Source organism: Neoarius graeffei, chromosome 3, assembly GCF_027579695.1.
Source record: "Neoarius graeffei isolate fNeoGra1 chromosome 3, fNeoGra1.pri, whole genome shotgun sequence".
NCBI classification, from domain to species: domain Eukaryota; kingdom Metazoa; phylum Chordata; class Actinopteri; order Siluriformes; family Ariidae; genus Neoarius; species Neoarius graeffei.
This window is the reverse complement of record NC_083571.1, coordinates 20,065,813-20,089,019: the sequence shown is the minus strand read 5'-3', so window position 1 is coordinate 20,089,019 and position 23,207 is coordinate 20,065,813. Positions and strand designations below refer to the sequence as shown.

At 42.9% G+C, this 23,207-nt stretch overlaps 1 protein-coding gene across 1 annotated transcript in view; it reads left to right on the top strand.

Moving 5' to 3' along the window:
* Positions 1-23,207, top strand: part of LOC132882505 (collagen alpha-1(XIX) chain-like) — a 169,260-nt gene that overhangs the window by 125,047 nt on the left and 21,006 nt on the right. The window contains exons 8-9 of the mRNA XM_060915619.1: positions 7,550-7,616; positions 7,956-8,096. Of these exons, the coding sequence (XP_060771602.1) occupies positions 7,550-7,616; positions 7,956-8,096 (208 nt within the window). The remainder of the gene's footprint in view (positions 1-7,549; positions 7,617-7,955; positions 8,097-23,207) is intronic.

Here is a 23,207-nt window from a genome sequence, read left to right as displayed (position 1 = left end):
CAAAACAGGACAAACACCAAGGGGGATGAATAATTTTGTCAGACACTGTACCTCATTACTCATCCTACATTGCCCCGTCCCAACTTTTTTGAATTTGAATTGAACTTCTCATCTCATTATCTGTAGCCGCTTTATCCTGTCCTACAGGGTCGCAGGCAAGCTGGAGTCTATCCCAGCTGACTATGGGCGAAAGGCGGGGTACACCCTGGACAAATCGCCAGGTCATCACAGGGCTGATACATAGACACAGACAACCATTCACACTCGCATTCACACTTTTTTTTAAAAAATATTTTTATTAGGATTTTTTTTTCATACAAACAAGAACATTACACAATACAAAAAATAAAAATAATTGATAACGAAATTCTATTATGTAATAATTAAATATTAAAACTGCACAGTACAAATAAAACCAAAAGGAAAAAAAAAATAAAATAAATAAAAAAAGGGAGCGAGAGGGTCCGTCAGTTAGGGGGCAGAGACTGGAGAGAGTGGAAGAATGTAAGAAAGGGAAGCCACTTGTTATAAAATTTAGCAGAGTTACCGTTCACTGAATATCTGATCTTTTCCAACTTTAGAAAAGACATGACGTCATTGAGCCACTGACGACTCGAGGGAGCTTTAGTTGACTTCCAGTGGAGTAGAAGGTGGTGTCTTGCCAGTAAGGAAGTAAAAGCTAAAATATCCAATTGATGAGAGGTAAACCGGTTATGGTCCTCTGGGAGCCCGAATATAGCAACATGGGGGGAGACTTTTATGGTCACTGATAGTATTTTAGACATGGTATCAAAATAATTCAACCAGAAGCAAGAGGGTAGCGGACAAGAGTAGAACATATGGGTTAAATTGCAGGATGAGGCATGACATTTGTCGCATTTGTCAGCAATACTGGGATAGATTTGAGACAATCAAGCTTTGGAAAAATGGACTCTAAACAGTACTTTAAACTGTACAAGTGTGAGACGAGCACAGGATGAGCTTGTGTGAATTTTCTTAAGAGCAGTGTCCCACCAGTCATCCTCCAAGTTTAGATCCAGTTCATCTTCCCAGGCAGTCTTAACTTTAGTAACTGGTGAGCAATCAAAAGAAAGAAGTTCGTTATAAACTTTAGAAATAAATGATTTTTGAAGTGGATCGCGGTTTAAAAACACCTCCCAGTGTAGAGTAGGCGGTAAGGAAGGAAAAACTGGAAACAAAGCTTTAGCGCAGTGTCTAATTTGAAAGTATCGAAAGAGATGAGAAGGTGGGAGATGAAATTCTTTTGAGAGATCTATAAAGCTGTGAAAAATACCATCCTTGTAAAGGTCTTTAAAACATTTCAGGCCTTTATTATGCCATGCAAGAAAGGTTGAACAGGTAAACGGAGGTTGAAATAAATTATTCTTCAGTAACGGAGCTAATGTAGATGCTGACTTAAATTTGAAGTGCTTCCTAAACTGATACCAAATTTTAAGTGTGGAGAGAACCACTTGATTATTTGTAAAGCCAGAGGGGTTAGATGGAATAGAAGAGGTAAGTAAAGCAGGTAAGGAGGATGAAACACATGACTGTGCCTGCAAGTAGCACCATGGCAGATTGGTAGATTTGAACCAAAATGAAATTTTATGAATATGTGCCGCCCAATAATACAGTTGGAAATTCGGAAGTGTCAATCCACCATTGAATTTACATCTCTGAAGTATGGATTTACGGATCCTGGGAGCCTTTCCACACCATAAGAAATCAGAAATTGTTTGATCAATTGTTTTAAAAAACTGCTTTGGCAGGAAAAGTGGGAGACAATGGAACAAAAATAGAAATTTGGGCAAGATGTTCATTTTAACTGCGTGAATTCTTCCAATTAACGAGAGAGGCAAGCTTCTCCATCTTTGGAAGTCAGATTTAATTTTAGACATTAAAGGTAAAAAAATAGCAGAAAAAAGTGACTTTAACGTTCTGGTAACGCTGATCCCAAGATACCTAAAGCCAGACAGATTCATCTTAAAAGGGACATCTGACTGTGTAAGCTGTGATGCTGAAGCATTAATAGGATAGCATTCGCTTTTAGAGATATTCACTTTATAGCCTGAGAATGATCCAAATCTCTGGAAAGCAGATAAAATTGTGGGAATGGAAAGGACAGGATCTGAGACATACAACAATAAATCAGCATAAAGTGACAAATTCTGTGCCCAATCGTGAGATCCCTCTAAAAGTTGAGGAGGACCTCAGAAAGATTGACAAGGGCTCTATAGCTAGTGCGAACAATAGAGGAGATAGGGGACACCCCTGTCTGGTACCACGGGTTAGAGTAAAAAAAACTGGATTGGATGCCATTAGTGGAGATGCTTGCTTGTGGAGATGTATAAAGGAGACGTATCCATGAAATGAAGCAATTTCCCAGTCCAAATTTCTTTAGTACAGTAAATAAATAGTCCCATTCAACCCTGTCGAAAGCTTTTTCTGCATCAACCGAGATTACTACTTCGGGTGTTGTTGTGGTAGTTTTAGAATAAATAATATTTAGGAGTGTGTGGACATTAAAAAATAACTGCTGCCCCTTAACAAATCCAGTTTGCTCATGTGAGACAATAGTTGGTACAATATTTTCCAGGCGACAGGCCAAAGCTTTAGCAAGGATCTTAGCATCTACATTTATTAATGAGAGAGGTCTGTATGAGCTGCAGAGATTTGGATCCTTATCTTTTAAGAGGAGACTTATGGAGGCTTGCCTTAAAGTGGGAGGGAGAGTGCCATGTTCCAGTGATTCTTTATAAACAGCATGCAGTAAAGGGAGCAGTTTTTCCTGAAATCTCTTAAAAAATTCAACTGGGAATCCATCAGGGCCAGGAGCTTTATTTTGCATGCTACTCACAGCGAGAGTGATTTCTTCTACCGTTAATGGGGAGTCTAGTTTTTTAGCAGCATCTAAGCTTAACACAGGAAAATTGAGGCTATCTAGGAATGAATTCACTTCAGTGGTGTCAGGTGAAGATTCAGATGTATATAAAGAGGAATAAAATGAGTGAAAAACAGAATTAATGGTAATGGGATCCTTATGCAATGAGCCAGATGAATCTTTTATCTGAAGGATCATACGTGAGGCTGCCTGGCGACGTAGTTGATGAGCCAGGAGCCGACTTGCCTTGTCGCCATGTTCATAATATGTGGAGCGTGATCGTAAGAGAAGTCGCTCTGCATCACTAGTGGTGATGAGATCAAATTCAGTCTGTAAATCAACACGTTGTTTAAGTAAACTGGGAGGGGGGCAAGTAGCGAGTTGTCGGTCCAATTTGGTGATATTAATAGAGAGTTCTTGCAATTTGGTTTTACGGGACTTATTCAAGTGGGCAGAGTAGGAAATAATTTGTCCCCGCAAGTATGCTTTTAATGATTCCCACAGCAGTGAACAAGAAACAGGTTCCATATCATTCTGATTTATAGAGATATAATCATCAATTTTATGCCGCTTTTCCACTACAAACGCGGCTGAGTCGGGCTGAGCCGTGCCGTGCTGAGTCGGGCTGAGCGGGGCTGTTGGAGTTGCATTTCGACTACAACCGCGCTGAACCGTGCTGGCTGGAAGTGGGTGGACACATTGGGTGGAGTTGGCGAAAGTGGGTGGACGTCAGGTGATGTCGTTAAGCAGCGCAAACAGTGACATCAGTGAGCTTTTAAGCGGTAGTCTCACAACCCGAATAGTAAACAATAAACATGGAGGACATGGAGTCGTTAGTGTTGCTGGTCTTGGTGCTGTGGCTTGTTGTCACCGACAACGCGGACAGATACTGGCAAGAGCGTATAGATGAGGCGAGGCGCATAAGGCTTCAGAAATTCTCGTAATTCGTAATTATTCTCCTTCCGGGTTTGCGGTGTTTACAGATCCCAGCGCGCTCGCGGGGCGTGTGTGGGCATGTGAGGACACTCCTCCTCACCAATCAGTGCACAGGGGAGTGTCTGCTCACGCCCCCAGCCTCACTCGGCACGGCTTGGCTCGCTTCAGCCCCACTCCAAAACCGTGCGAGTTTTAGGGGCTAAGCAGGGCTGAAACGAGCTGAGTCGTGCTGGTTTTTGGTAGTCGAAACGCGAGCCGTGTCGGGCTGAAGTGAGCTGAAGCGAGCTGAAAAAGGGTAGTGGAAAAGGGCCATTAGTTGCAATAAATTCTGTGAACTTATCATCTGAGAGAAGTAATGTATTGAACCTCCAAGGTGTTGAGTAACGGGGTTGTGAAGAAAACTGAATATCTAAAGAAAGAGGAGCATGGTCAGAAATAACAATCGGGTGATAATTAACAGACAGTACTTTGGGAATTAGTTTAGCATCAATGAAATAATAATCAATCCGAGAGAAAGACTGATGCATCTGAGAAAAAAATGAATATTCCTTGGTACAAGGGTTAAAAAATCTCCAAGGATCAATGCAACTGTTCTTAGACATAAAATCTGAAAGTGACCTTGACATTAAAGAAGGGATCAGAGTTCGTGGGTTAGAGCGGTCTAGGTTGGGATCAATTACACAGTTCATGTCCCCTCCAATTATAAGAAGGCTGTTGTTCAATGAGGGAAGACATTCAAAAAGTTTATTCATAAAGTGTGGATCATCAAAATTGGGGGCATATATGTTAACTAATAAAACGGGAGTATGGAATAGCATGCCTGTAACAATTAAGTATCTGCCATTTTTGTCTGATATCACCTTAGAAGCTGAAAACTGGATTGACTTACCAATTAAAATAGCAACCCCCCTGGCTTTAGAGTTGAAATTAGAGTGAAACACCTCAGAAACCCAGGAACATTTAAGTCTGACCTGATCTTTGACGCGCATGTGGGTTTCCTGCAGAAACACTAGGTCAGCTTTAAGACGTTTCAAATGAGCAAATATCCTTGATCTCTTAATTGGACTCCCCATGCCATTAATATTCCAGCTCAAAAATCTCACGGAGGACCCAATATGTGGAATATCAGAAGTACGAGCATTGGTGGACATATGTTAAGTTCCTAGAGATAGAAATAGACTGAAAGTGGACCCCCAGGGAAGGAAGGAAAAGAGTGGAAAAAACGCAAAAAAAAAAACTACACACACACACACACACACACAAAAAACCCCACCACACTTACAAATTGAACCCCCCACCCCACCCCCAAACGATGGAGAACCCAGTGCTAACTCCACAAGGAGTCAGATCCCCAAAACGAAAACTTGCGGCTTTGAGCATGACTATCGAGCTTCGGATTGAGCTCCTGCAGTCCTAGCAACATTTGACAGATCGGTACAACCAATCAAGTCCAAGTTAAAGTGAAAACTGAAAACCACACAGTGTGTGTATATGAGAATAGTAAAGAAAAGAGGAAACAAATGAAATAAAGTAATAACTGTCAATATTAACTGACTCTGCTTCCTCAAGGTTGTGTATCATTTCTCGGTTCTCTCACTACTGAGCGATCTGATGAATGCGCTGGCCTCTTCTGGTGATTTAAACTCCTTCTCTGCACCATTATGAGTGACCCGGAGGCGCGCCGGGTACAGCAAACCAAAGCGAATCCCCGGTATTTCGCGGAGCTGGCGTTGGACCTCACTAAAGGAGGCTCGGGCACGGGCCGTCCTCAGAGTGTGGTCGGGGAAGACAGAAAAACTCATGTCTCCAATCTTGATCCGTTGCTGAGCCCTGGCTCGGCGCAGTATGTCCACACAGTCTGTATGGTAGTGCAGACGAGCGATTATGGGGTGCGGGCGCTCTCCGGGCTTCGGTTTCGGCTGGAGAGTACGATGAGCGCGGTCCACGAGAGGCTCCTTCGCGAGGTTAAAGGCCTCCTTGAGCAGAGAGGAAACAGCTGTAGCAGTAAAGGAGGTGGAAAAGTCTTCGGGAATGCCCACTAGCCGTATGTTGTTACGCCGCGATCTCGCCTCCAAATCCTCGCATTTATTGTCCAATCTCGTCAGTTCAGTTGACAGATGCTCCACTTTAGCCTGTAAGGTAGTAATGTCGTTGGCGCAGGAGGACAGCGATGTCTCCATTTCACCTACGGTAGTCTTCAGAGTGCACACATCAGACTGGATGATTGTAATGCTACTGGATAATTCAGTCTTCACTGCCTGTAGCTCAGCCTTGATATTTGACAAGTTTTCGGTCAAGGCAGCCTGAAGCTCAGTTTTAAAAATAGCCGACATCTCAACATGGAGTGACCAGAGCAGCTCGGCCTTAAAGTCGTGGAAAGCAGCGCCGCCTGCGGCTTCGGCCAGACCAGAAGGAGAATCACTACGAAGCGGGGATGCAACGTGCAAAGCAGGCCGCGGTGGCTGCACAGGTACTTTAGGCTTTGGAGGCATTTAGATCGGCAAAAAAACAGCGTTAAATTCAAATTATGGTGGTGGAGAACACAGACACCGAAAAAAGATACAAAAGGTGTACCTAAAATAGGTTTTTTTAAAGGTTGCTGCAGGAGCTCGGAGAAACACGTCCTACTCCATTAGTCGCTACACCGGAAGTCACACTCGCATTCACACTTACGGTCAATTTAGAGTCACCAGTTAACCTAACCTGCATGTCTTTGGACTGTGGGGGAAACCAAAGCACCCGGAGGAAACCCACGCGGACACAGGGAGAACATGCAAACTCCGTACAGAAAGGCCCTCGCCGGCCACGGGGCTCAAACCCGGACCTTCTTGCTGTGAGGTGACAGCACTAACCACTACACCACCGTGCTGCCCTGAATTGAACTTTTTATTTATTTATTTATTTTAATTTTTTTGTATTGCATACCTGAAGTGAAGGAAGAAGAAAAGAAAAAAAGAAGAAACCTTTATTCATCACATGCACATTTCAAGCACAGTGAAATTCATCCTCTGCATTTAACCCATCTGAAGCAGTGAACACACACATACACACACTCAGCAGTGGGCAGCCACACCAGAGCACCCGGTGAGTGGTCAGGGGTCAGGTACCTTGCTCAAGGGCACCTCAGCCCAAGGGCGCCCCACATCAACCTAGGGGAAACCGGAGCACCCAGAGGAAACCCACACAGACACGGGGAAAACATGCAAACTCCACACAGAAAGGCCCTCGCTGGCCGCTGGGTTCGAACCCGAACCTTCTTGTAGTGCGAACCACTACACCACCATGCCGCCCACCATGCCGAATGGATGTGTATTAACAAATGAAATCAATTTGACAAGACAAAATATGAAATATCTTAGGCTTATACTGTCTGCAATGAAATAAAAGTCAAAGTAAAATTTGAAGTCACCCATTTCTTTATTTGGATTTTTCTTTCATCCACTTTTTCCCATTTTTCTGATTTGGGTTTGTAAAATAAAAGAAAATAAGTTTGTTGTTGTACATGTCTGTATGTTGGGTAGAAATGGATGGAAATTGGGTTTATTTGGTTGGAGATAATCTGTGATCACACACTTGACAAGATGACATCTACAGTTAATGCAGATCATAATCTGCTAAAATGCCAAATATTCTTTTATCTCTAAAGGAATTCCTAATCTCACTATGAATTAAATAATTAATTTTTTTAAATGTTATACATTTTTTTAAAAAATCCTGTTCTTTTTCCTGCAGAATGATTACAACTCCATGAAGGAAATTAAGATGTTCATCCAAAATGAAGTATTGCGTATGTTTGAAGGTACATCTGCTAAGTAGTAACTAAACAGTAGTTGCTTTGCTCTGCTAAATAAGTCTACTTTAGTGTTATCTTGATAAGTCGTCTTTGTTAGGATTTCTGGCAGTAGTTGCTTTGCTCTCTCTCACTCACTGTCATTTTGTGTACACATTGGGAATGAACTCTGTCCCTGAGTGTTTTAAAAGATAAGACTGCATAACTCTTGCATTTCTTTTTGTATCAATACTGTCTGTTATATTTTTTTGTGATTCCTAGTATGTTTGCTCTCATTTTCTATCCATTTAATTGTTACCTACTTTACTTATGGATGTCCCTGCTACCTTGTGAATTATGATTTTGTAGAAAAGTTATCAAGTTACACCCTGCTGGAGAAGCTGCCTACAGCAATAATGGCTGCAAATGGTCGCCAAGGCCCCCCAGGGCCCCCTGGGAATGATGGGTCCCCAGGTCCTCCTGGAAAGCCAGGACCTCCAGGTCCTCAAGGTAGGAGCCAAAAACAAGAAACTGAAAATGCCTAGAACTGTTTACTTTAGTGTTAGCTAATGTTGAGACATTACACAGAATACATACTGTACAGTTTTATCTGTGCGCCCAAAATATTATTTACCATTCACACATAGTGAAGGTTGAGCATTGTGTATTATTTAAAATTAATAGTCTTATATTAAAATGAAATGGATAGTAGACAAAGAGAAAGGGCCGTATCTTACACCCAACACAAAGCAGGTGCAAGTATTACTGCTAGCTTGAAGTCGACATAGTTGTCATTTTCCCATCCAGTGCCCACATTGCTTAAATATCAAATGCACTTGTACTCATTTGAGTGCCCATGGACATGTTGGTCTTAAAATGAGGTGTGTTCAGGCATCTTGTTGGCACATTGCTATCTTGAGGCTCTATGATTGGATTATTGCATGTTATGCCCAAAACAAACCGATGATTAATTAAGAGACTAAGTTCAGCCCTTCTGAACCATGCACCTTTAAAAAATCCACCAAAAGTGGATTTGTACATACCCCATTTAGACATACACCATGTGCTTAAGACCATGCAATTAGATACAGTGTCTTGCAAAAGTATTCATCCCCTTTGGTGTTTGTCCTTGTTTTGTTGCATTACAAGATCGAATTAAAATGGATTTTTGGAGGGTTAGCACCATTTGGTTTACATAACATGCTTACCACTTTAAAGGTCAAAATTGTTGTTTTATTGTGATAAAAACAATAATTAAGTTGAAAAAACAGAAATCTGGAGTGTGCATAGGTATTCACCCCCTTTCGTATGAAACCCCTAAATAAGAACTGGTCCAACCAATTCACTTCATAAGTCATGTAATTAGTTGATTAAAGCAAATTTAATGTCCCTAAACAACACTTTTTTTCATTGTACAAAGCAACAATCATTATGTTGATTGACCATGTGTTTTTGAGCCATAGCTGATCCAAAAGGCCATAAATTGATGGAAAATCAATAAAATCAGCTGATTTTCACGGAATTTATAGAGACTGATTCGGAAGATCCCAAAGGGGTGTGTGACGTCACATGTGTAACAAAGATCCAGGTATCAGTTTTGTTCATATGCACAGCAGTGGTTAGACCAGTCTCGATATGGAATCACGTTTTGGAGAGAATTCTGATAGTGATTGGGATTCTTACATGTCGGATGAAGGGGCAGAAGATTATCAAGAATATTCCAGACAAATTAGTTATTGTTTCGAGGCCCCAAGACAAGAAACAGATGCCAGCTCACTCGGTTCACAACACTCCCACTGTCCTGATAGCGCACCACCAGCTAGAGAGAATTGGAAATACAGATTGGTTTGTGGATTTTTATTCTAAATTAGCCCCTGCAAAATATAGGGAAAATATTTACATGTACCTCAATAAATGCAGAAATATCTCGTCTCGTCTCGTCTTCTTCCGCTTATCCAGGGCCGGGTCGCGGAGGCAGCAGTCTGAGCATGGAAGCCCAAACTTCCCTTTCCCCAGACACCTCGGCCAGCTCCTTGGGAAGAACACCGAGGCGTTCCCAGGCCAGCTGAGAGACATAGTCCCTCCAGCGTGTCCTGGGTCTTCCCTGGGGCCTCCTCCCGGGGGGACATGCCTGGAACACCTCCCCAGGGAGGCGTCCAGGAGGCATCCGAAAGAGATGCCCGAGCCACCTCAGCTGATTCCTCTCAATGTGGAGGAGCAGCGGCTCTACTCCGAGCTCCTCCCAAGTGACTGTACTTCTCACCCTATCTCTAAGGGAGCACCCAGCCACCCTGTGAAGGAAACTCATTTTGGCCGCTTGTATCCGTGATCTTGTTCTTTCGGTCATTACCCAAAGCTCATGACCATAGGTGAGAGTCGGAACATAGATCAACCGGTAAATCGAGAGCTTCGCCTTTTGGCTCAGCTCCTTCTTCATCACGACGGACCGGTAAAGCGACCGCATGACTGCGGAGGCCGCACCGATCCGCCTGTCGGTCTCACACTCTATCCTTCCCTCATTTGTGAACAAGATCCCGAGATACTTAAACTCCTCCACTTGAGGCAGGACTTCTCCACCAACCTGGAGAGGGCAAGCCACCCTTTTCCAGTCGAGAACCATGGCCTCTGACTTGGAGGTGCTGATTCTCATCCCAGCCGCTTCACACTCGACTGCAAACCACCCCAGTGCATGCTGAAGGTCCTGGCTTGAAGAAGCCAACAGGACATCATCATCTGCGAAAAGCAGAGATGAAATCCTGTGGTTCCCAAACAGGATTCCTTCCGGCCCCTGGCTGAGTCTAGAAATTCTGTCCATAAAGATTATGAACAGAACCTCGACGACCTGATCCCCGAACACAGCGGCTAGCTGTTGGGACATGGAATGTCACTTTGCTGGGGGGGAAAGAGCCTGAGCTTGTGCGGGAGGTTGAGAGGTACTGGCTAGAGATAGTCGGGCTCACCTCCACGCACAGCTTGGGCTCCGGAACCCAGCTCCTCGAGAAGGGCTGGACTCTCCACTTCTCTGGAGTCGCCCATGGTGAACGGCAGCAAGCTGGTGTGGGCTTGCTTATGGGCCAGCTCAGCCGCCATGTGTTGGAGTTTACCCCAGTGAACGAGAGGGTCACCTCTCTGCGCCTTAGGATCAGGGAGAGGGCTCTTGCTGTTGTTTGTGCCTACGTGCCGAATAGCAGTATAGAGTATCCAGCCTTCTTGGAGTCCCTGGGAGAGGTACTGAGAGGTGCTCAGACTGGGGACTCCATTGTTCTACTGGGGGACTTCAATCCTCACGTGGGCGATGACAGTGACACCTGGAGGGGCGTGATTGGGAGGAATGGCCTCCCCAATCTGAACCTGAGTGGTGTTTTGTTATTGGACTTCTGTGCTAGTCACGGTTTGTCCACAACGAACACCATGTTCGAGCATAGGGGTGTCCATAAGTGCACGTGGCACCAGGATACCTTAGGTCGGAGGTTGATGATCGACTTTGTTGTCGTTTCATCAGATCTCTGGCCCTATGTCTTGGACACTCAGGTGAAGAGAGGGCTGAGCTGTCAACTGATCACCACCTGGTGGTGAGTTGGATCCGCTGATGGAGGAGGAAGCCGGACAGACCTGGCAGGCCCAAATGTATGGTGAGGGTCTGCTGGGAACGTCTGGCCGAGCACTCTGTCAGGGAGGTCTTTAACTCCCACCTCCGGGAGAACTTCTCCCAGCTTCCGAGGGAGGCGGGGGACATTGAGTCTGAGTGGACCATGTTCTCTGCCTCAATTGTTGACGCGGCTGTTCGGAGCTGTGGCCGCAAGGTCTCCGGTGCCTGTCGTGGCGGCAATCCCCGAACCCGGTGGTGGACACCGGAAATAAGGCAAGGCAAGTTTATTTATATAGCACATTTCATACACAGTGGCAGTTCAATGTGCTTTACAGAAGTAAAAGCAAAACAGTAAACAATAGAAAATAAAATTACATAAAATAAATGGGGAAGAAAATTAATAAGAATTAAACAATAGTAGAAATAAAATAATAAAATGAGATAAAAATTCAATTTAAAAAAAACAGCAGAATAAAATAGAATAAAAGTTAAGTAAAATTTAAAACATGGAGAGATTGTAAAAGTAAAGAATTTAAAACATGTAGAGAAGGCAATATTAATAATTTAGCAGAAAGCATCTGAAAACAGCTTGGTCTTTAACCTAGATTTGAAGCTGCCAACAGCAGGAGCATTTTTGATGTCCTCTGGCAGTTGGTTCCATAGCTGTACTGCATAGTAGCTAAAAGCTGCTTCACCACACTTTGTTTTAACAACAGGTTTTAACAGTAAATTTTTCTGCTGTGATCTGGTAGATCTGATTGGGTTAGGCCGCTGCAACATATCAGAGAGGTAATTTGGCCCTGTACCATTTAGAGATTTGTACACCAGCAGCAATGCTTTAAAGTCAATTCTGTAGCTTACTGGAAGCCAGTGAAGGGACCTTAGAATTGGAGTAATGTGCTCTGTTCTTTTTGTTCGTGTGAGAACCCTAGCTGCTGCATTTTGAACCAGCTGAAGTCATTTGACGGGTTTTTTTTGGCAGGCCTGTGAAAAGGCCATTGCAGTAATCAACCCTACTAGAGATGAAGGCATGTATAAGTTTTTTCCAGATCATTTTTTGACATAAGTCCTCTTAGTTTGGAAATGTTTTTTTAGTTGATAAAATGCTGTTTTAGTGATTGCTTTCATGTGCCTGTCAAAGTTTAGCTTGCTGTCAATGAAAACACCAAGATTTTTAACCATTTCTTTTGTTTTAATCCCCTTTGTGTCAAGAATAGTGGTAATCCTGAGTCTTTCATCTTTTTTTCCAAATAGAATTACTTCTGTTTCATCTGTGTTCAGCTGATGCTGTCAAGCTGAAGAAGGAGTCCTATCGGGCCATGTTGGCCTCCGGGACTCCTGAGGCAGCTGATGGGTATCAGCAGGCCAGGCATGCCACAGCTTGGGCAGTTGCGGAAGCAAAAATTCGAAACTGGGAGGAGTTCGGTGAGGCCATGGAGGAGGACTATTGGTCAGCCTCGAAGAAATTCCAGCAAACCGTCCAGCGCCTCAGGAGGGGGAAGCAGTACTCTGCCAACACTGTTTACAGTGCGGGTGGGGAGCTGTTGACCTCGACTGGGGACATTGTCGGGCGGTGGAAGGAATACTTCGAGGATCTCCTCAATCCCACTGTCACGTCTTCCATTGAGGAAGTGGAGGCTGATGACTCAGAGGTGGACTCGTCCATTACCCAAGCCGAAGTCACTGAGGTGGTTAGCAAGCTCCTCGGTGGCAAGGCACTGGGGGTGGATGAGATCCGCCCCGAGTATCTCAAGTCTCTGGATGTTGTGGGGCTGTCTTGGCTGACGCGCCTCTGCAGCATCACGTGGCGGTTGGGGACAGTGCCTCTGGAGTGGCAGACTGGGGTGGTGGTCCCTCTTTTTAAGAAAGGGGATCAGAGAGTGTGCTCCAATTATAGGGGAATCACACTTCTCAGCCTCCCAGGGAAGGTTTACTCCAGGGTACTGGAGAGGAGAATTCGGCCAATAGTCAAACCTCGGATCCAGGAGGAACAATGTGGTTTTCGTCCTGGTTGCGGAACACTGGACCAGCTCTATACCCTTCATAGGGTGCTCGAAGGTTCATGGGAGTTTGCCCAACCAGTCCACATGTGCTTTGTGGATTTGGAGAAGGCATTCGATCGTGTCCCTCGTGGTATTCCGTGGGGGTGCTTCGGGAGTATGGGGTTCGGGCTCTTTGCTAAGGGCTGTCCGGTCCCTGTACGAACAGAGCAGGAGTCTGGTTCGCATTGCCGGCAGTAAGCCAGACCTGTTCCCAGTGCATGTTGGACTCCGGCAGGGCTGCCCTTTGTCACCGGTTCTAATGATATATACAGGGATGTGATTTTTCCGCGAATTCGCGGAATTCCGCTTTTTTCACCTCAAAACTTGAAGAAAATTTTTTTTCCGATTTTTCCCTCATCCACATTCGTATCCTATTCGTTCTGACTTTGTTTGAAAGATGGCAGCCTCGGATTTGCATCTTTATGCCTCGATCACGGAGGCTGCCATCTTTCAACTCTTTGTTTGAAGCGAGCTTACGTACAGCTATCTAACAAGCGCGTTCATTGGTTGTTACAGAGCGATGAGCCATTCACGTACCTCGTTTCATCTCAATGACGTAATTGCGTAAATGACGTAATTACGTCAATGAGATGAAACGAGGTACGTGATTGGCTCATCGCTCTGTAACAACCAATGAACGCGCTTGTTAGATAGCCGTACGTAAGCTCGCTTCAAACAAAGAGTTGAAAGATGGCAGCCTCCGTGATCGAGGCGTAAAGATGCAAATCGAGTTAAAGAAATCGACAGAATAGTGAAAAAAAAGTTCCGCTGGGAATGGTTGGAGAAAAACCGCGGCTTGCCTTGGGGCGAATTACGTCACAAGGCGCGGGGCTAGCGGGCCCTGCTCGCGCTGGTTCTTTGGGGTGTGTGTGTGTGTGTGTGTGTGAGAGAGTGTGAGCGAGCGAGAGTGTGTGTGTGAGCGAGCGAGAGTGTGTGTGTCAGAGTTGCATATTGACCATTAAATTGGCTTGAATTTGTTAATCATGACAAGTTTTTTCTTGTGTGTTTGCTTGCCATTTTAGTACAATTTTAAGTCAGAAAACCCCAGAACCCAGGAGCTTCGGGGGGCTTCCCCCCTTGTCCCCCCACCAGGCCGCTGCCCTGGACCAGCTGGGGGCCTGTGGCCCCCAGCCCCCCGGCTAAAATTTTCAGATAATTTCACCAGCCCCAAATCACATCCCTGAGATATTATTTACACATTACCGTGATATCTAAGGCATAATTAACAAAATTTACAGCAATAAAAAAAAATTAAGGGTGGCACGGTGGTGTAGCAGTCAGCACTGTCGCCTCACAGCAAGAAGGTCCGGGTTCGAGCCCCGTGGCCGGCAAGGGCCTTTCTGTGCGGAGTTTGCATGTTCTCCCCGTGTCCGCGTGGGTTTCCTCCGGGTGCTCCGGTTTCCCCCACAGTCCAAAGACATGCAGGTTAGGTTAACTGGTGACTCTAAATTAACCGTAGGTGTGAATGTGAGTGTGAATGGTTGTCTGTGTCTATGTGTCAGCCCTGTGATGACCTGGCGACTTGTCCAGGGTGTACCCCGCCTTTCAGAAATATGAGTAGAGATATTGGCTTCTTCACAGACTTCTGATTGGATTGAATGGATTCAGCAAACACATTTTTTGTGAATGTTGTTTAGTGAAAAAGTGATTTTTATTCTTGCGTATGAAAATCCTCAAGTGAGTGAACACTGTACAGTTCTGTATATGAGTCAATTTCACAGAAAACGTTTTTTTTTTTTTTTGTCCGGACGTGTTTTGTTTACATTTTGAGATTTCTAAAACCTTTTTATCGTCTCATATGATAAAACATTATCAGTTCTACTTTGCATTTCAAAATTTGACTACTTTGGTTCATTGACTACTTTGTCCCCCCACCATCTGGGGGATGAATACTTTTGCAAGACACTGTCATTAAAATGTGGCCCAAAAAGTAAATTATCCTTGTAGAACAAAGCCACATCTTTGCAGTGTTGTGTTGGATTGTTCTTTGCCAGACTGCAGAGGACATTGTGTGTATAGAGTTTCAAATAATAAAGCACTCACCAATAAGTATATATACAACCACAGGGAACCATTATATGAGGCTGAAGGTACAGTGCTTTTCTGCCCATGGAATGCCATCTGTCTCAGTGAATGCATTTTAGAGTGCTCCAAGCATATGCATGTTCTTGGGTGGATGTGTGACACTAGATTAGAAAAGCACATGGAATAACAGTGTGCTATTTTTCTTTGAGGTATTTACCCTCTAGGCCTTTATAAGAATGCATTATGCAATCTGTGGGGATGCTCTGCTGGATTAAACATTCCTTGCGGGAAATTGCTTGTAATTGGGAGCAGTATCAACACTTCATTGTCATTTGTTCTGCATCTAGACTTATGAGTGTAGCCAACCTCTGCATGTTGTTACAGATCTCATTTTAAAATGTTCAGTGAAGAATGGGTTAATGTGTGTCAGGAGTCAATTTTATTTGTTTTCTTGTTAGTTTTTGTACCTTTGCCTGCTCTGTTTACTTATATGTGCTTTGCTTTTTTGCACACTGCAAAAAATTGAAAACTGAATTTGAGGAGAAAATTACTGAATACTAGTGAAATTATCTTGCTGCATGGACAGATATTTTTACTTGATAAGACATCTTAGAATCAGTTGGTTGCAATATAGAACTAAGTTTAATAATCTCAGAATTGGTGTCTATCCCTTTTTTTTTTTGGTAATTTAATTCAAAAAGGTAAACTTTCATGTATTATAAACCATAGGTGCTAAAGGAGGCAACTGGACTTGCTTGAAGTTCTTTTCAAAAATATATAATCTCTCTCATTCCAATTCTTCTAATTGGAAATGCTAGATCGTTTCAATTATTCTCAAGATATTTTCACTTGCTATAATTTTTTGCAGTGCATCTACAGCAAAACCATTATTATGCATGGAAGCTAGATGCTAAATCTATAAGCTTCCTTATTAAAATGGATTTCGTATTCCATCTCCTTCACAGACAGCGGTCAGAAATTCCCCTCATTTAAAAATATCTATTTATTATTATTATAGCTGAGTATTTGTATTAAACACCTTTTTCCAAGGACGCCAAAAAGATTTGTATTGTCTGTTTTTAAATGCACAGAAACTCTGCTATTCAATAGTTTACTAGAAATGTAAAATTTATGCAAATGCTATTTTAAGAAAATAATCAAAATTGTTATAATAAAATGAGAATATACTGACAAATGAATTAACTCCAAGGAAATGCAATGAATTATTTGAAATTTCACAACCTTATTCAAATGAGATTGTATTATTATTGCAACCATTATCATATATCATCCTCTATAAAATGCATACTTAAAAATAGCTGCAGGCAGTGATGAGAGGGCCAAGCAGTCAGCAGGGCATAGATGCCATGGAAACTTCATGTCATTTTGTTAATGGCATGGCTGTATGCACTCACAGCAAGGGTCAAGTCAACTGACCCAAAGATCCATAGCTCACCTTTTGTTTGGTGGTTTCACCACCAGATTCCTGAGGCTTTAACAGATTAACTGTTTTTTGAAATGTAAAAAAAAAAAATCCATCTGATATCTTTCCCAAGGCTTTGTCTGAAGATCATCTGTGACAAGTTTGGTGAAGATTGGACAAAATTTGTGGCCTGTGAAAATTTTTTAAACCATTTGATAAATCGAGGATGACTGCCGGATCAATTATGTTGATTTGAAAAGTTGACCATTATTCACTGAAACACATTTTCTTATTGCAGTGCCCTCCCACAGTGGTCAAATGAAGAATACATTTTGCCACTTCCAAAAAATAGGGTTCCAAGTCCATGTTCCAAGTTTGATTCTGTTACATCAAAGCATTGCTGAGATATAATCTTACTTCCTGTTTGCTGGCTTCACTGCCAACTTCTGTTGACTGTGATGGAGGAACACTTATTTCAATTGAAATGTCAACAAATTAATTTTGTGAGAAATTGTGTGTCTCAAAATGATCTGAGCCAAATTTTGTGAACATTGGACAAAATGTGTGGCCTGTTAAAATTTTTCAAATGTTTTTAATGAAATCCAGTATGGTGGCAACATCAGTAAGGTTGGCAACTTGCCAGTTCTCAGCTTTGGGACCTTGTATGATCACACAACAATTAGTTTATTAGGGTAAACACAGCAACAGTTATTAGCAAAAATGCATTTTTGCTTATTGCAGCACCCCCTAGTGACCAAATGTCACAATTATTTTTATGCTTCCTCAAAATGTGGTCTCAAGTTCATGTCCCAAATTTTGTTTTTGATATGCTAAAGAATTGCTGAGATATAACCTCACTACATTTTTGGCAGCATTACTGCTGAATTTGATAGTCTATAATGGACGAATGCTTTGGCAAATCAAAAAGTCAACATATAAGCTTTGTGAGATGTGGTCTGCTGATCGCATTTCATGAAGACTGGACAAATTTTGTGACCTGTGAAAAGTTTTAAGCATTTTTAATGAAATCCAATATGGCAGTCACATTGATTAGGCAAGCATAACAAAATTTATTAGCTCAAACATATTTTTGCATGTTGCAGCACCCCATAGTTATTAAATAGCTTTTTTTGTGCTCTCTCCAAATGGGGTCCCAAGTCTCTGTACCACGTTTAGTTTTGATACAGCTAAGCATTACTGAGGCATGACTTCACAATCCATTTTGGCAGCTTTATGGTAGATTTTGATTGGCTGTGATGGCATTTCGATTTGTGAAAAGTGTTTGACCATCACAGCCAATCGAAATCTACCATAAAGCTGCCAAAATGGATTGTGAAGTCATGCCTCAGTAATGCTTAGCTGTATCAAAACCAAACTTGGTACAGAGACTTGGGACCCCATTTGGATGAAGCACAAAAAAAAGTTATTTAATAACTATGGGGTGCTGCAACATGCAAAAATATGTTTGGGCTAATAAATTTTGTTATGCTTGCCTAATTAATGTGACTGCCATATTGAGTTTCATTAAAAATGCTTAAAACTTTTCACAGGTCACAAACTTTGTCCAAGCTTCATGAAATTTGGCCCAGATGATCTTCGGTCAAAGCTTCACAAAATGTATTTCTTGGCTTTTCATTTTGTAAAATTGTTTTTGTCACAGCCAACTGAATGTGGTGGCAAAGCTACATTTTGTCCAATCTCAACAAAATTTGCCATAGACAATCTTAAGATCTTGTTGGCATTTCGATTTGTGAAAAGTGTTTGACCAACAAGATCTTAAGATCGTCTATGGCAAATTTTGTTGAGATTGGACAAAATGTAGCTTTGCCACCACATTCAGTTGGCTGTGACAAAAACAATTTTACAAAATGAAAAGCCAAGAAATGCATTTTGTGAAGCTTTGACCGAAGATCATCTGGGCCAAATTTCATGAAGCTTGGACAAAGTTTGTGACCTGTAAAAACTTAAGCTTTTTTTTTATAAAATCTGAAATGCAGGAAAATGGAATATGGTAAAATCAACATGGGGTACGTTGAATTCTGCTTGAACCAAGGGATTCAGTGGTACTTCAATTTTGAAAATTGGACTTACATTTAAATAGTTATATGCATAAATGCCCCTCCAAGTTTGACCTGTTTGTGGCACTAGAACACTGATACCCCTTTTCCACCAAATCAGTTCCAGGGCTGGTTCAGGGCCAGGGCTGGTGCTGGTTCACAACTCGTTCAACTTGCGAGCCAGCTGAGAACCAGTTTGCTTTTCTAAGGGAAGCAAACTGCTAAGGGAAGCAATGTCATTACGTCGCTGTATACGTCAGTTACATCGCTGTATACGTCAGTTACATCGCTAAATTTGCATAAACCTCAGCGCGAATATCGAAGCAAAAACAACGCAGAAGAAGCAGCAGCAACAATAATAATGGATGACTTCGCGTTTGTACAGCTGCTGCTTCTCGTCGCTTAAAAATGGCGATCTTTCGCGGTCGTGTTATTGTTGTTGGTCTTAACAACTCCACCCCCTGCTGACGTAAGCGGTTCTTTTTCTTCTGGCCCAGCAAAGAGTTGGTGCTAGCCTGGAACCGGTTTTTCTGGCCCCAGAGCCAGAAAAACCGAGCCAGAGCCAGAGCCTTTGTCAGTGGAAACAGAAAACCCGGTTCCAAACTAAGCACTGGCCCCGAACCAGCCCTGGAACTGCTTTGGTGGAAAAGGGGCATGAGTTGTCAAATGAGGTAATTGTTGCTGAGTTCCCTTAGGGGGGAACCCAGTGCAAGTTCATCAAGTTTGGTGTGGATACATAAAAGCATTACTAAGAAATAGCCTCACTTGCTGTTTGGCAGCTTTGGTGTCAAATACAATGGCTGAACAGAAAATGGCTACATTTTCAGACCTCAAGATCTAAAAAGGCATAACTTCTAATAACTTTTATGCCAATTAAACTTATTAATATAACTTGTAATACCTTTTTAATAATGTTAATACCAAATTTTATACCAAAGAACTGCAGAGTAATGACAAAAAAAAGTTGTTGTTTTTTGTCCCCCCGCCCCCCGTTATCATGCCCCTGAATGGTAAAATGGGTTAAATTTGTCGGGACTCCCTTACGACACCTATTATTCTTCCATGGTAAAAAAGTGTGCCTCAGGGTTTCATCTTGCAACTGCTACAAAAGGAAATCCCAAAGGGAAATCCCTGCAGAGAATGAAGGGGCAGAGCTCTCCCCACCCTCTATGTCCTCCTGATGCAGAGCTTGACACAGACAACTCTAGGACCACCTCCCCATATAACGCTGCACTGGAGTCCCCCGAGTTTCATTGCAGCAGGACCCATCCACAAATATAAGCTTTACTAATACTTTAAACCCTGGGCAATTTGTCCCCAGAATTAGCAATTGCTGCCTCCACACCAGCGTTTCTCAACCTTTTTTCAGTCACAACACCCTTCAGAAGTATGCAAATTCTCAAGGCACCCCCATATAAAATATACGCAGACCCTGGCAGTGACATTATGATATGGGAAAGGGGGCCGTGAGACAAATTTTGATGAAGCATGAGGCGGTGATGATCTGCATTAGTGTAACTATCATTTTTTGGAATTTTAATTCATTTTATTTATTTCAATGTTAGAATATATAATTTTTTGACGGCACCCCTAACGAAACCAGATGGCACCCCAGGGTGCCGCGGCACCCTGGTTGAGAAGGGCTGCTCCACACTATGCTTTTCATGGTGGCACTGGACCCAGGCTGATACTCCTTCAGTCAGCAGAATAATGAACTCCTCTAGTACCACTCAGTTGATGATGTCCATCTGTGTTGCACTCCTCTGTCAGCAGCCACCATCTGCATGTTTCTCGGAGCTGTTGGGTGAAGCTGAACAGGCAGCCAAACTCACTAAATGCCAGCTCATAGAAGTGCTGTTGATACTCTTAGATGTGATACTGTTCTTGCAGTTGCAAGATGGCCCACTTCAGGTCTGGATACTACAGCAGGTTGGCAGCTGAGAGCTTCTGGGCTGCAAGCTGGGCTTCCCCCAACAGAAGCAGAAATAGACTTACCAGCCACTGCAAGGTTGGCCACAAGCATGCTTCCGCAACATGCTCAAACAGCTCGATGAAGGCCTCAGGATAATCCTGTAGACCCATCTTGACCAACATAACATTGTGTGGTGCTGCAGCATCAACAGGAATGGCTGCAGGCTCTGCATCACCTGCTGGTCCTCCACCTGGGCCTGAAGCAGAGCCCAGAAGCACTGCTCCTGCTCTGCACACAGAGAGATGAGGCCTGATGTTGAGTTTATTGGATGTTGACGAGGGTCTGGAGGATCTCCGTGACTGGCATGGACTCCATGATGATGTTTCTCCTCAATTCATGGGATTCGGCACCAGTGTAGCACCCTCATGGCTCTTAGGAAACGTGGAAGTAGGAGACAGGCTTGACAACTCAAAGTGCATTTTATTTTTAGGTTTGACATCACTTTTCATAGACTTTTTGTTCTCTGCACTTTAGGCACACACACACACGCATACATGCACGTGAGCATACACATGGCACTGGGTTGCTCAGCTATCTCTCTAGATACTGGCTTCTTCCTGCAAGAACACAAGTGACACCCATCCATCCATCCATCCATCTGTAGCTGCTTATCCTGTTCTACAGGGTCGCAGGCAAGCTGGAGCCTATCCCAGCTGACTATGGGCGAGAGGCAGGGTACACCCTGGATAAGTCACCAGGTTATCACAGGGCTGACACATAGACAAACAACCATTCATACTCACACTCACACCTATGGTCAATTTAGAGCCACCAATTAACCTAACCTGCATGTCTTTGGATTGTGGGGGGAAACCGGAGCACCCAGAGGAAACCCACGCAGACACAGGGAGAACATGCAAACTCCACACAGAAAGGCCCTCTGGGCTCGAACCCAGGACCTTTTTGCTGTGAGGAAACAGTACTAACCACTACACCACCGTGCCACCCCACAAGTGACACATAAGTAAAATGGCAAACACAGGTGAAACTCATCACGTTATCTGCCAGTTCTTCCTGACACCTTGCTGCCCACAGCAGACACTTGATCACAGCCCTGCTGCCACAAATATATATATATATATATATATATATATATATATATATATATATATATTTTTTTTTTTTTTTTTTTTTATAGCACTCCCAAGTGTAAAACAGGGCAAAATTTTCTAGACTCCTTTCCAGTAGGGTCTTGCAGGTCTTACAACCTATGTTTGGTGTAGATACATTAAAGTGTTGCTGAGATTTTGCACTCACTTCCTGTTTGGCGGCTTGCTGCCAAATTTCAGTTGCTGTTATGGTGGTATGCTTTCAAAAATCAAAAATCCATGTGATAGGGTTAGAGACAAATTTGCTGAAGATTGGTCAAAGTTTTTCGGAGGAGGAGCAGAAAAAACACTTTTTAAAAAAATGTTTAAAAATTGTGGAAAACCCCAATATTGCAGAACCTGATATCCTTGACTATGCTAAACTCTGCTTGATTCATGGAATCCAGTCCTACCTAATTTTTTTTTATTTCCCTCATATGGTACAAAAGTTCCATGTTTGATTGTACAGGTAGTCATCGACTTACGACCTATGCGACTTACGACCGATCGACTTTATGACCGTCTGGTTATGACTGGCAAGTGTTTCCCAGCTGAGCTAGCTGAGCATACAACAGTTTCTGCCCCAGCTCCCAGCAGCGCCTCTCGCCGTGTACAACAGTTTCCGCCCCAGCTCCAGGCACATGCGTAGCAGAATAGCAGAAAATCCGGTATCTGTCTGATAACTTTTAACTGAGTTTTATTCTTAAGAACAATTCACAGCCTGAAGGCTGAATTACATGTTCCATACAGCAATTATACATGTATAAAAAAAGTAAAAGATGACCATATATCAAACATTTACAATATATCAACATTTACAATTGTTTAAAAAAAAAACCTGCCACTCAAAAACCTACTACTATACTTAATAATAGTTTGGCCTTTTGCCAAATTTCCCTACTGAGTCTTGTGGTGGCCATCCTAGCTTGTCCACCAAAACACTGTATATGTTATCTTTGGCAGTGTCTTGTAGCACGCTTTAGAAGGTATTCAGTAATATCAATTGTGGACAAGAAAACTGAGCTGTTGTTACACTACACAGTTTATGTGCAAGTCACTGAAGTCAGTCCTCCTGTTTCCTACTAAAAACTTCTTTGGATATGAGTGTGGAGTTGCCAGTAAGCATTGCTGTCTATAAGCTAAATCAGCAAAATTGGAGCATCAGTGAGCATCCACTTCCCCTTTGTTTAAAAACCTGAAACTTTTTGTGGAAAGTCTTTGTGGGAAAAGGAAAAAAATTAGGGGGTGTCTTGAACAATATCTATAAAATGATTGATTTTTTTGGGCCACCCTAGTGCCCAGGCTAACATAATCCCAGCTGATAAATTCCACAACCTATTTGGGAACATTGTGCTGAGCCCACCAGACTGTAACATTTTGGGATATGGTGGACAGAGGCTCACAGTGGAAGACTCCTGCAAGCTC